Below are 14190 nucleotides of genomic sequence, written 5' to 3'. Positions count from 1 at the left end.
CTCTGTCCTTTTCCCTCCCCTCCTTCACCCTGCACTAAGGGCAGAGGTCCATCTAACTAAGCTCCCAATGGCTCTGGCCATGGCCCTCTGCCCTTCCCTTCTTCTCCACTATGTGAGAGTCCACCCCTCTGCTGTTCTAACTTGTCTTTTACAGTATTTGCCAAGCACACAGGCACTGCCCAAGTCCTGAAAAAGTGGGTGCTTGCATGGATGTGTGTTTTCTCTCATTTACTCCGGCCACTACTTACCTCCAGGTACCATCAGTGTGACCCTATAGAGAGCACCCATGGGAAATGGGGGCAGCTGTGTGAGTAAAGGCAAGAGAGACACTGGCCAGGAGTGGGAAAATGCTTTCTTCCTGGCTCAGGGCTTCCCAAAATAGAAGGAGTCAGATGATGCGGTACCTCCGTTCCCCACTCCTAGAACACCATCTCCTAGACACCATGCAAGTCCAACCTGGAGACAGGGTGGAGACCAGCCTCTGTGTCCCCTTCTCCATCCAGCTGTCAGGCCATAGTCACTATCTCTGCCCTTTGGGGGTACATTTCCTTTCTCCTGCCTGTGTCATGTGGTCTCTCTCACCCTCGTGATCCAACCATACAGGGCCTGGCACATAGTAAATGTTTGGTCACACTCAGTGGAGTGCCAGGTACACAAATGGCAACTAGCTAAATGTTCTAGACCTGCGGCTCTGAACCGTCCTAATGCTGCAACCCTTTAAGACAGTTCCCCGTGTTGTAGTACCCCCAAGCCAAAAATTATTCTCATTGCTATATCATAACTCTAACTTTGCTACTGTTGTGAATTGTAATGTAAATATCTGATATGCAGAGTATCTGATATGTGTGTGACCCCTATGCAAGGGTCTGTCGACCCCAAAGAGGTCGTGCCCACCACTCTGCTCTGGAGTCTATAGAAGTGTTTCATAAGAGGTCTGCCTTGGGCTAACCTTCATTCTTGGTGCTCTCTAAGGCGAGGCATGTTTACCCTTATTTACAAGTAATGAATTTAGATCCACACCTAGGGCTGGCAGCTTTCCAAGCTCAGGAATTTCCGCAGTGCCGTGCAAGCTGCAGAAATATTAGACGGCCTCTTGCTACGCTCTGCTGGAAAATCTCCGTTATCCCTTTACCATCAGATCAGGTGCGTATTCGAAGTGGAAATTCCTATCTGCCCTGAAAACTTTGGATTTTAAGCTTAGGGAGCCAAATTGTATTTGGGCGGTAATGGTGTTTATCGAATGCTAATTGAGACCTGGAAAGCAAGCTCTTGAACGATCTCACCTCTAATAACAATACTGGTAAGACTCGCCACTTACACAGCACTTACTTTGTGACAAGTGCCCATTAGATGGAGTAATGCATTTAACATTTGCAACGATTCTGAGGGATAGATGTTACCTTTCCCCCATTTGACAGGTAAAAAAAAGCAAGAGGCACAGAAATGCAAGGTCAGGGCAGAGCAGGTGCAGAGCTTGCTTGTGGCCTTAGGTACCACCCCCAGAACCTGCAGAAGAGACCTGGAGGTCAGCAGAGGGGGGCTGATCCTTTGCCATCCACCTGGCTTCTACTTCTAAGACCACCCTCCTTAGCATGCGGCTAAGAGGTGCTAACCAGCTGTGGGTGGTTCCAGGAGCACTGTGCGTCCTGTATGAGCCAGGTAGGAAGACGTCCCACATGCCCATCAGTGACTTCCTTTTTATCATCATTGGTCACCTATCTGCAAGACTGTGCCTCAGCCCAACAGCCACGCAGAAACTGCTGTAAAGGAAGTAGACACAACGGGCCGTGTCTGTGACCAGTTTAAGTGAAAACAGCAGGACTTCGGACAGGAGAGATGGCTCAGTAGTTAAGAGCACTAATTACTTTTCCGGAGGACCCGTGTTCAATCCCCAGCACCCACACAGAGGCTCACAATTGTCTGTAACTCCAGTCCCAGAGGATCAGATGCCCTTTTCTGATCTCCTCTGCCATGTGCATGGTACACATACCGACATGTAGGCAAAACACCCTCACATAAAAATAAATCTTTAAAACTGGGGTGTAGCGTGGGGTGGGTCATGAAAGTAGAATGTCGTCAGGTCTCAGGAAGGGGCTAGAACTGGGCACTGGGAGGTTGCTGGCATCTCCACGAGTCTCTACTGTCTGTGTCTCCTGTCACTTTAGTGTCTTCAGATTGTCCTCACCTACAAGTGAGGCAGAAGGTGACCACACTTTCAGGACCACATTTCAGGTTCCTCTGTCAAGACTGACTTGATCCAGTTACCAAATTGCTGTAGGAGAGTTCCTTATTGGTCTGTTTTGATCACATGACTGCTTTGGCACGAGCAACTGTGGCTAGGGTGAGGATCACAAGGTCCATATAAGGCTGGGGGTCTCCCTTTAGCTGTTGGGATAATTTCCAAATATAAGAAATTTGCCTCCACCAACCCCAAAAGCATCTAGAACTCAGCTCCAAAGGTCTGACGGGGGAGCAGTCTGTGATGTGCTCACTACTCCCTCCTTTTGGTATTGCACCCCATTCTGCTGTAGCTTATAAAGCCCTTGCTTGTTGCACTCTGTTTTGGCTGTCAGTACCCCATATTCCAGCCCTTTCCTCTTTGCCCCTCAGATCCTGGGTTGTACCCCTCTCAGGCTCTACAGCCCCCCTAAAACAGGGGAAGAAGACCAAGGTAGAATAGGCTTGTGCAGGAGCCCCTGTGAGCCCCAGGGTCAGGCCCAGGCTTTTCCTGTAGCCTCCTGATGTGTTTCTGTGTGCCTCTGAGTGACCTGGATATGTGCTGTGTGAGTGGCCACAGGCCTCCCTCTCTGTCTCCTCCTTCTCCTGGAGGCCCAGACTCTCCCGTTCCCTACCTCCATCGTGTCCTGCACCTGATACAGGTGGATTGTGCTGGGGCCCAGGTGAACAATGTGGCTTTGATCTAGCAGTCATCCATTCAGGAAAGACTTAAAGAACAAATGCACATAAAAATCATAACGAGAATGCAACTTCTACTGTAGAATTTGGGGACTTTAGGGCCTGGGGACTAGAGCAGAGAAGAACCCAGGATGTGTTTCTAACCTAGACCCTTTGGACACAAGATCTGGTCACAGAGAACACCAGGCTTGGGAGATGAGGGTGTGATCTGACCTGGGCCTGAGGCAGAGGTGTGTAGGAGGAGAGAGGGGTTGACAAGGGTGACTGGGTTACTTACATTCCTCCATGTGCCCAAATACCCAACAAAGGCTTTCTTCTGCCGCACAGTTCACGGGCTACACTGGCTGGGGACCAAGTGTTCAAATATGTGAGTGAGGGGTGACAGACATGGAGGATTTCACATTCAAAAACCTAACAGTGGGATTAGAATGGGTCTGGTCATGCTGTCTTAGACAATCTTACGAGCTGATGGGAGGAAAGTTCACGCGTGTGGGCTGTGAACTGGGTATCCCTAATGAGCAGCCCCCTCAGCCCCAGAAAACAGGTGACACCATCCAGCAGGGGAAAGGGATGGTATCTTAGTCAAGCCACTGCTTGCAGAGGTGTGGGAAGAGGTTTAGGGAGCTGGGGGTAGACCTGTAACCAAGTCTGTGGTGCCACTTTGGTTCTGATGGGAGAGGGCAGCCATGGTTTAGAAACCCAGAGGCAGAGGAACAGAGTGGGTGCCCTGACTTGGGTGGCGGGAGGGGGTGAGAGGGAGGGAAGGGAGGTTGCAGGCACATCCACTGCCTTCTCCTTTTTGCACCTTGGCCAGACTCACTTGGCAATAGGTGCCCTGGATGGAGTCCCTGCAGTGCCCAGTGTGTACAAGGAGAGAGGAGGGGTGGCAGGGAGGAAGAGAGAGTAGATTTGGAGGTGACAGCCGTAGGTATCGCAACAGAGTCAGAGGGCAGGAAGGGTTCTCCGGTGCTGCCCTGCCTCCAGACACATCGCATCTTGCTGGTTTGCTGTGGGCTCTGTTGCAGTCAGGCCTTTGAAAATGCTGACTTGCTAACCCTCACAGTTGCTGGTAAAGTTGATATTGTCACGGCCATCCCCAATCTGGGGAAACCAAGGCAGAGAGGGGCTAAGTTGTTTTTCTTTTTTCCTCCAATCACACAACCTGGTATTTGACCCTGATATTTTGCTTCCTGAGAGTGGGCCCCACACTTTGATAACTGTTCCTAGACTATGTGACCTGTTGAAGGGCTGAGGACCAGCGTGGGGGATGGGTACAGCAGGCACCAGTGATGGAACAACCCTGAATTGCACACCTAGGAAACCCACCTACTTTAGCACTGAGGAGAACGGTCATGTGACTGCATGAGGCAAGATGAAGAACTTCCTCCCTCCCCCAGGGTCTCTGCTGGAAGCTAGGAAAGTGCATCTGTGTGTGCCTGAGGGCAAGGGGATCCGGAAGGGCGATGAGAGCCAGTTCTCTCTGGGGTATGGAATGGACAGTGCCAGCAGGCACCTCCTGGGTCTGTACTGCTTCCCTCCAGCTGTGCAACAATTCAGCCATGATGTACTCTGTTCATCAGTGTCTGCAAATAGACAGGAAGAATATCATCCTACCTGGGCTGGGAGCAAAGGTCCCAGGGTAGAAGGAGCCCCAGGAACCCCTCTCCTCGACTTCCACCTGCTCAGTTACCTTCAGGATCCCTCACCTAGGCTGGCCCAGGGGAGGTGATGGAAACCACTGCCTTCCTGGTCAGCGGTCCAACCTAATTCATTTCACTCTTTTTCACAGCTTCATAGTACTCCGCGGCAGACACACAGACAACTTGTTTAAGAAGCGCCTATTTCTAACTATTTGCTTGTTCTTTTTTTTTTCTGCTGTTGTTTTTTGTCCTTTTGTTGTTTCTGAGAATGTCACGGAGAATTATCTTGTACACAGTTCACTTTGTGCTCATACAGATGCCTCTGTGGTCTATTTTCGCTTCTCAGCTTTGTGTTGCGAGGGAGCAGGTTTGACTTCTCAATTTACAATCTGTTGCAGATGGATGCTTACCTACAATTCAATAACAGTAAATTACTAGAGAAATGAATTGAAAAGCAACATGCAAACTACAAGCCTAAATGTCTTTGTCTTTTCTCCTTGTTTTATGGCGCCAAGATGGTTGGCTAGGGCCTTGCATGTGAATGCCATAACTCTACCACTGAGCCACACTCCCAGACACAGACATTTGATTATTAGAGTTGATGTCCATAAAAATTACTCCCATTACCATTTGAGATTTTAAACACTGACTTCTAAATATCTGCATCTGTCTTTCCACGGAGTTATTGCTGTGTGAGACTCAACGCTGGTCCATGCATCTCACTTTGAGAACCACAAGCCTAGAGTCCTGTATTAGGCTAGTGAGTCAAAGGGTAAATGTGGGGCTCTTTTACCAGTTACCCAGGTTCCCCTCCAGAAGAGTTGTGCCATTTGACACGCACTGGGTAGAATAGGACAGGGTGCTTCATTTCTTCACATCCTCTTCAGGAGGGAGAGCTGTCTGGCTTGGATCTCCACTGACCGGGGGAGAAGTGCTATGCCAGGCTGAGTGTTAATTTGCATTGCTGTGCGGGTGTGAGAAAGAGTGTCATTCAGACTTTAAGCCCTGTTTGGATTTATGTCCTTTACCCGTTTTTCTGCTGGATTGCCGGTCATTCTCTTCTAGATTCCTAGGCGTTCTTTGTGTATATGGGAATATTGTCTCCTTGCCTGTTATCAGAATCACAGATACTTTTTTCAAGTTTGTTGGTTGCCTTGTGTGTGTTCATGTGTGTGCATGAGTACTCATGTTCATGTATGTGTGTAGAGGCCATAGGCTGACCTTGGTGTCATTTCTAAGGAGCGGTCCACCTTGTCTTTTCAAACAGAGTGTTTTATTTGACCTAGATCTTCCCACGTAGATTATGTTGAATAGCGAGAAAGCCCCAGGGATCTGCTTGTCTCTGACACCCTGGCATGAGAAATGCAAGTCCTCAGTCTTTCTTATTTGGGTCCTTGAATCCATCTCAGGTCTGCAGGCACTATACAGACTGAGCTATTCCCCACCCCTTAAGAGAGAAGATCTCACTATGTAGCCCAGGCTTGCCACAGATCTCTAATCCTCCTGCCTCAGCCTCCTGGGATTGCAGATATGCACCACCATGACTGTCTCCTGTCCTCAGCTTTTCTGATGTTTAGTGATGAGGGGTTTACACTCCCCTGCAGATGCTTGCACTTCCAGTGACTTCAAGTTTCTCAAGATTTTCTCTGACGATGTCTAGATTTTGTTGTAGGTTTTCACTCCAAGGTCCAAAGGATTCTGTTCAAATTTTCTTCTAGTATTTTCATGACTTTACCCTTAACACTCAGACCTTGAATTCAATTTGAAATTTTTGTGGCATAAAATGCGAGGTCAGAATTGAACTTGAGAGGCTAGAGAGATGGCTTAGCAGTTAAGAGCACTGGCTGTGCTTCCAGAAGACCTGGCTTCAATTCCCAGCACCCACATGGCGGCTCACAACTGTCTATAACTCAAGTTCCTGGGGATCTGACACCTTCGCACCAATGCACATAAAATAAATTATAAAAAAATGTTGGACTTGAACCTGAGCTTTTCTTTATCCACATCACTACCCAGTGGCCCCAGGTCCATTTATTAAATGGATCCCACCTTTATCATTAAAGCTAATTTTAAAGCGTTTGGAATCATAACAGGAAAGGCTCTATAATTTGTCAATTTTGTCCAGAATGCCATTACAAGGGAAATTAGCTTTCAAGATATGATCTATAACTTTGCATTATTAGAGCAGAGTAACATAAATACAATATAAATGTATTTTTAAAAAACCCTCTGGGGCCGTTGACAACCCTGAGGAAACAGAGAGAAGCAGGCATTGATGGAAGGGACACTTGATGAGACTGAGTTTTTCCCTGCAGGTCTTTCCCCTGGCCGGCCTCCAGGAGCTAAGGCGGCAGAGAGGCCCACCATGGTTGTCCCAGGATCCTTGGCTGTCTCGCTGTTGCTGCCCAGCCTCACCTTGCTGGTGTCCCACCTCTCCAGCTCCCAGGATATCTCCAGTGAACTTAACAGTGAACAGCAGCTGTGTGCCCAGAAGGAGCACCCCATCGTGGCCTTTGACGGTGAGAGCGCCCCCATTGTCCTGGAGGACTTGGGTCAGTCCTTGGGAGTGCCTTCCAAGTTGCCTGAAACCCTTCCTGTAGGTCCTGAGACCCTTCTCCGGATAGTTGTCTTAAGGCCAGGCAGCAGTGGGCTGGAGAGCTCTGATGTCTCCAGATAACATAGATGATTTATTCAGGTCCTTCACTCCCACCTACCCCAGCGCAGTTATTGGCCTTCAGTGAGCTCTTTGGATGGATTATGAAGTTAATGGATGTCCCACTGGGAGTGACTCAGATATGCTTGGTGGTCTCAGCTTGGGAGCTTCTCAGAGCACAGGCTCCTTTTCCTGGCTTCTCTGAGGGCAGGAGGAAGATGACTCACTCATGAGGAAGAGCCTAGAAAATTTCAGGGGGCGTCCTTCTTGCTCTAAGCTGGCTGCAGGGATGCCTGTCGTTGGAGTCCTGGGAACCCCCAGAAGAAGGGGCCCTGGTGACTCATAACTCCTTCGCTTGTCAAGGGAGAGCGTGGGAGTGTTCTACTAAAGGGTTTCCCAATCTTGGATGTACACATCCCTGGATGTATTCCAGGGGGTCCGCAAGTTCTTCAGAATTTCTAAAATTAGGACAGCTAAATTTGATGATAACCAGAAAATAAAACACCAATCCCGGAGAGGCCCGGATGATCTCACATGACCTGGTAAGCCCTGGTCACAGTCATACTCTGGAAACTGCCTACGTGGGCTCACACTGGGATCTGCAGACAAGATGACAGGGCCCCCCGGTTCTTAATACTGACTGACAGTGGCTTGGCCCCTCCTTATACTAATTTTTATGGGGTAGGGTGGGCAGGAAGGCTTGGGTGCTGAAGGACTTGTCAGAGCCAGGCCTCAAAGCCAGTCTCCTGATGTCACTACTGCTGAAAAGCCACCATACGCTCAGCCTCACAAGACCTGGCCTGTCATGTAGAGGAAGCAGTATGGAAACTGGAGGGAAACTTCAGTCCTTGAGTCCACAGCTGGGATGGGATTTGACGGGTAGGATGGGGCTCGTGGACGGGAGGAGAGGCTGGGGCAATCTAGATGTACCGGCTCACAGCTGTGTGCTGTCTCCCTTCTCGAAGAGGAAAACTTCCAGCTGTCTTCTCCACGCTGACTTGTTTGAGCTGGGATCCTGGCTTTGAAGGCTTAAGTGGATTATAGTAAATTAGCAATGTCTTCAGTGTACAAACCGTGCGCACGCCCTCAGACTTCTGATGGCTCCTGGTGGCTCTGAAGGGAAGGAAGAACCAAGTGAGGCTGCAGGGACTGAAGGAGTCATATTCCTAGGGCTGCCATCATGCCAGGAGAGGCCTGTGACAACTCTTAATGCAACATTTCCTGTCAGGGACTTTGCTCCAGCTGACCCAGAAGGGTCCCACACCTCCCCCTTGTCAGCTGGTCTGTATGGGGCACTGGGCTGAAGGGGGGATAGGAAAAGTGGAGTTGGGTTCTGAGTTTTTGAGTTTCCAGTGAGCAATTTTAATCACTATGTGGGAATTGAATGCGCTTGACTGTCCACCCCACCTTCTTACAGAATGAGGGACTCGGCAACATCGTCACTATCCTGACAGCTTTGGGTTGTCACACACATTCACAAAGTGTTTGTGTGTGTGTGTGTGTGTGTGTGTGTGTGTGTGTGTTTGCATGCATGTGCTTGTGAGCATTTGTATGTATGTCTTCCTGGGGACTGGGGCCAGGGACTCATGCATGGTAGGTGCACCATATTTTAATGACCCTGCTTGGTGCCAGGCGATGAACAGTTGCTATGGGGCCTCAGAGGCGAGCACATGTTTTTCTTTGGTGCTCAGTAATTTCCTATTATTCCTCAAAGGTCAGTGCCTCTGTTCCACCAATCCAGCTGAGCCCTTAGCAGCTCTGGTTCCTGGGTCGCCTCACATCCATAGTATGCCAAGCACACAGTAGGTCCCATGGGTCAGGAGCGGCTCCAGGGAAGTCGCCCTAACCAGCTTAGTCCCAGCCACTTCCAAGATCCCAGACTTCATACTGTGTGTCTGAGTGAGCCACAGGCCTCCCACCTTGCAGCTGTGAGCTGCCTTCTCCAATCCCCAGACACCTGACAGATCTGTGAATAACCCCCAAGCATCCACAGGCATCGGGCAGTTGCAGGAGCCGACTGGAGGCTTTTTGTTTAATACGGTTCCATCTCCTTCTGTGGGTTCCTTTTAAGGAGGCCCACCTGGGTTTCTCTTTGGCCTGTGTATTATTCCGTTTGCCACAGCATGCCCTTTCTAGATGGCAGGGAGAAGCCAGCCTGGAGTTAACACTGGCAGTGGTTAATCCACAAAGTGGGTAATTGAATTGACTATAATTAAAATCACAGGCGCGTCATGGAGAATGTCATTTTTCTCTTAAAGTCGCCGTCCAAAAGCCTCCGCTGCACACGAAGCTCAGGACGTGCTTGGTGTTTTAAAGCCTTCCCTCTGGTCCCCTTTGCCTGTTTAATAAGAGGAGGCTGGCTCTCTTCCTAAGGCCTCCCCAGGATCGCGGCACCGCGCCCAGCCCCGTTCCCCTCCACTTGACTGTGTGAGTTTCTTCAGGGCTGGGGGAGAGGGACACAAACTGAAAGAGGCCCCCACTGTCACCTCCTCAGTGTTATAGAAGCCCGGACTGTTTTCTCCTTGCCTCTCCCCACTGAGAACAGACCCGAAAGGAGACCCAGCTGAGTCCTCAGGCAGTGTCTGCGACAGGCCAGTCAGCCCAACTCCCTCCTATTTTGCTGCCTTCACCTGAAGTGCCCCAGCCCACGGAGAAGTAAGGAATTGAAGGACAACCTGTTTGCTACTGTTAGGGGTCACCTGGTCTGGGAGGTGTATTCCTGCAGAATGACCATAAAATGCAGTATGAATTGAACAGGGAGCCTGAAGAGAATGTGGAGACAGACCAACCAAGGAGGTCTTCCTGGAGGAGATGCCCACTCCCTGTGGCCCTGGGTCGGCTGAAAACGAGCCCGCTAGACTTCAGACTCCACTCGTTGCGGTGTCCAGATGCCATGAGACTGTATGACGATGATTCTTGCCAGTACACAGCCACCTGCTGGGGCTTAAAGGGTTCCTTCATTTTGTTGCAGGATTTCTTCCTTTTTTTTTTTTTTTTTATCGTGCATATCGCAGTTTTCTGAAAAACATCCAACTCGCAAAACCTCCAGCTCTCCCGGGAGTGATTAAGTGTTTGCCTGTCGTGCAGAAATGAAAGGCCGTTTTTACTCTGTAGTGGAGGGATAATGAGCAATGATTTATATCCCTTGGATCATGCCACACACACACACACACACACACACACACACACACACACACTTCTGGGCGTCGTGTGACAGCTGCTCACAGTAGAGAGAAAGCACAGGGCTTCCCCATTGGCATCCTCCCCTCTCCCCAGTGCTGGTCTGGCAAGAGACCCAGTGCTTTGGGTCGACCTGGGAGAAGTGTGTCTCCAGGAGAGGGACTGAAGAGAAGTCAGTGAGCTTCTACCCATCAGTTAGACCATAATACCTGTTCTTTGCCCACCCAGTCCCTATAAAAGGTTTTGACTTTGACTAAACACTCTCAAAGGAGGAGGTAGACACTGACCACCCAACCTCTGCCCCTCCCACCACTGTGGTATCTTTCAGAAAGCCTACTCCTCTTTCTAGGTGGAGTTGAGGGGTGGGGCCTGGTGGTTCTGGCTCCAGGTTCTTACCTGGAGCTGGGGCAAACTGGTTTGCCAGGCGGAATACACACTGCCATAGAATAATGACGTCAGATAGCAGAAGCCTGTAGGGTCTCTTCAATCCTATTGGGTGGGGTCGGGGAAGTCTTGGGAGAGGCGGGGATGGGGCTAGCAGAGCTAACTGTATTATTGAAGGAACCACAGAGGCCAAAGGTCTGTGACTCTATGGAACGGATTTAAGTATGAAATGTTTTAGGTTAGCGTGGGTGGGGTGAAGGGTTTGAGCAAATGCCTGCTGGTCATTCAATAAGTAAATAACGACTGCCGGGCAGTTAGCCAGGGAAGTCAGTGGGGCCAGAACCCAAGGTCATAGGAGTTAAGCCATGTTTAGGGTTCCTGGGAAGGGATCTGAACCCTGAGACTGGTGTAGCTACATGGAAATACCACTCTAGTTGCCCTGTGGGAAGTGAACCAGAGGGACAGGTGTGGGAGGCAGGTCAGGAGGCTGTTGGCAGCAATCTAAGTAAAAAAGGTCAGTGGCTTGCACTGGAGTGAGGTCTGGGGTCAGAGAGACCAAAGAAGCAAGTAGAACCTGGAACCTAGAGGAAGAGCAAACCGGATGTGTGTTGAGGTGACCGTTCAGGGTCTACTGGGGGCTGTGACCCTACTCCACCCCAGCTGCCACTGATCTTCTCTGGCTTGATGCTGGCGAAGCTGGAAGCTTCCAACAGTAACAGAAGGTCTCTCTTACCAGATTTGAAGCCGTGGGTCTCCAACTTCACCTACCCTGGAGTCCGGGATTTCTCCCAGCTTGCTCTTGACCCCTCCAGGAACCAGCTCATCGTGGGAGCTAGGTAATGGGGTTCAGGAGATGGGGGAGAGAATGGGAGCACTTGGAATGGGGTAGAGGGAACCCTGTTGGGATGAGTGTGCTGTGAACACATTGTTCTCCCAAGTCCCTGTCCTCCGTGCCAGGCCTTGTCTGCGTTAATGACTGTCTGTCATGTAGGGAAGTTGTGAGAGCTGGGGGGAAAGAGAGCGACCCTCGACCTCGCCATCTCAGCTAGATTCATTCATCAAAAGTTGTTGGGGTAGTAAGAAAAAGGACGGCAGCCCTGATGCCAGGACCAGTCCGGTTAGAGGTGCCCAGGAGCCCCCTGCTGGCCAACCGGCCGCCTGCACCTAGGGTGCTGTCGTAGGCCATATGCTTCTTTTACAAAGGACTTCATTTCTGTAGTTGGCCCATCTTTGTCCCCACTGTCCAGATCCAGATTCCAAAGGAAAAACCCCATCTTGTAGGCTTCCTGGAAGAGTGGGAGGAACTAACTATCATTGCCAGCTTTGGAAGCAAGGAGCTTAGAGACAAGGCAGGGTGTCCCTGGGCCAGCTTCACCCATAGCCCCTGGGAACTTACTGAAAGGTAATACTCGAGTCTTCCCCAGTCTCATGGCCCAGAGTTGGTCCCAAACTTGTGGAAACTCTAGGACTAGGTCCCAACCTCGTTTCAACAAGCTTGGAAATGGTCTGACCCAGCACCACACACAGGAAGACACAAGAAGCTTGGGGCTAGAACCAGGCCTCCTAACTCCAGGGCTATGGTTCTGTACTAGCATGATATTCTGGCTCAGCTTGTGCTGGTGGGAAGGACATTTCCAGGTGACACTATGGAGCTGATCGTACCTGCCCTTTGGTTGTCCCCCTTTTGTTTGCTGTCTGAAAAGAAGGTGAGTCACCGTCAAAGCTCCGGTCTGCAGTCAGCTGAGCTGGGTCCTTAATCTGGAAAAATTCGACTTTGGAGTCTCAGTTTTCTCTTTTATGGCCAATCTCCCTGGAATGCTGGATCAGAGAGCATTTAAAAATTTTCTGAATGAAGTATTAATTTATCATATATGTTACAGTGTAACATGCCAGCTACAAAAGAATACTCAGTAAGAACCAAGTCACACACACACACACACACACACACACACACACACACACACACGCAGGCCTCTCTAGGTGCTCCCAGCATGCTCTGAGAGGTGGTTTGTACAGATGCAGGCAGACCAGAGTATGGGCTTTCTTTCCCAGTAAAGATAGTACCTTGTTCTGCTTTCGTGCACAGAGATATCTCAGATCCTTGCTCCCAGGTCTTACTAGTGGCAACATCATATGTGTGTGTGTGTGAATATATATATATATATAATATATGCACATATACATAATATATATATGTATTACAGAAACGTAATCTAGAAACTAATATTCATGCCATCCTTTCTCCTGACTAAGGTTTTAACAGTCAACACTTCTAGCTGAGTATATTGACTCACATCTATAATCCTAGCATTAGGGAGGCTGAGGCAGGAGGATCACCTTGAGTTCAAGACAAGCCCAGGCTATATAGTGAGGCCTTGTCTCCAAAAATTAAAAAGCAAAGCAAATTAATAGGGCTAGTGAGATGGCTTGGCCAGTAAAGGAGCTTGCTGCTATACCCGACGATCTGAGTTCGATCCCCAGGACCTACATGCATGCCACGGCACCCACATGCTCCCACATATGCATATCCATACACGTTCACACACACAATAAATTAAAATACAATAACTACTAAAACAAACCAAGAAGCATACATATACACCCCATTCCAAGACTTCGTTCTGAACCTCAAAAAGGCATTTTGGGAAGAATGTTTCAAGACAGCCACATGCATGACTTTATGCAGCATCTGTGTGATAAATCAGATGACGCATGTAGGACATCACACAGCAGATAATCTAGTATGTGTAGTAAACCTCACATGCAGAAAATAATCCAGACTCTACTGTCAGCCCTGGGGGCACATACGGTCATCACTCCCAGTTTGTAGATGGAGAAACAGCGACAGAGAGGTCGCCACCTGCCTGTGGCCACACTGTCGCACTTTGGGTCAGCCATGGAAAGGGTGCTTATGTTTTCTGTCTGCACGCTTCCTTCACATAGCTAGAGGCACAGCTTCTCCTGGGTCTTTGACCCTAGCTCTGCCTTTAGATGTAGAGGGTGGCATTCCGTCCTGGACTGGTCCCTTCTGCTCCTAGAGCCAACGTCCTGAATTCTGGGCACTCTCTGATGTTCCACCCTTGTTTTTCTCTGAGTGCTCCCCCCCCCCCCCCCGTCTGATCCTCCGCTCTCTCTCCTCGACACCCTTGGCCCTCCAGAATTCAGGCTGGAGAAATGTTTTTATCCATTTATAGCCCGCCTTATTCCCCATGGGATCGGGAGCTGGGTGGGATACAGCAGTTTCCTGCTCGTGTCTCCCGGCTCCCCTCAGAGCTGACTGAACTGTTCTGATGAATGATTTTTGATGGGATAAAAATGAATCGAGTGATGCGAGGTTTCCCCTAATTTGTTAAAGCTGTGTGCAGATGCCTGCATTACCTGAGCACACAGCTGGGGCAGAGCCACAAGCTGGAGCCC

At 49.7% G+C, this 14190-nt stretch overlaps 1 protein-coding gene across 1 annotated transcript in view; it reads left to right on the top strand.

The window, feature by feature from the left end:
* Sema5b (semaphorin 5B) overlaps nt 1-14190 on the top strand; it is a 121326-nt gene that overhangs the window by 74483 nt on the left and 32653 nt on the right. Inside the window, exons 2-3 of the mRNA XM_087901094.1 lie at nt 6872-7075; nt 11510-11609. Of these exons, the coding sequence (XP_087757220.1) occupies nt 6922-7075; nt 11510-11609 (254 nt within the window). The 5' untranslated portion in view covers nt 6872-6921. The remainder of the gene's footprint in view (nt 1-6871; nt 7076-11509; nt 11610-14190) is intronic.

This window comes from Myodes glareolus, chromosome 2 (assembly GCF_982192425.1).
Source record: "Myodes glareolus chromosome 2, mMyoGla1.1, whole genome shotgun sequence".
Taxonomy (NCBI): domain Eukaryota; kingdom Metazoa; phylum Chordata; class Mammalia; order Rodentia; family Cricetidae; genus Myodes; species Myodes glareolus.
The sequence above is the reverse complement of the archived record's forward strand: the minus strand, read 5'-3'. Positions and strand labels throughout refer to the sequence as shown.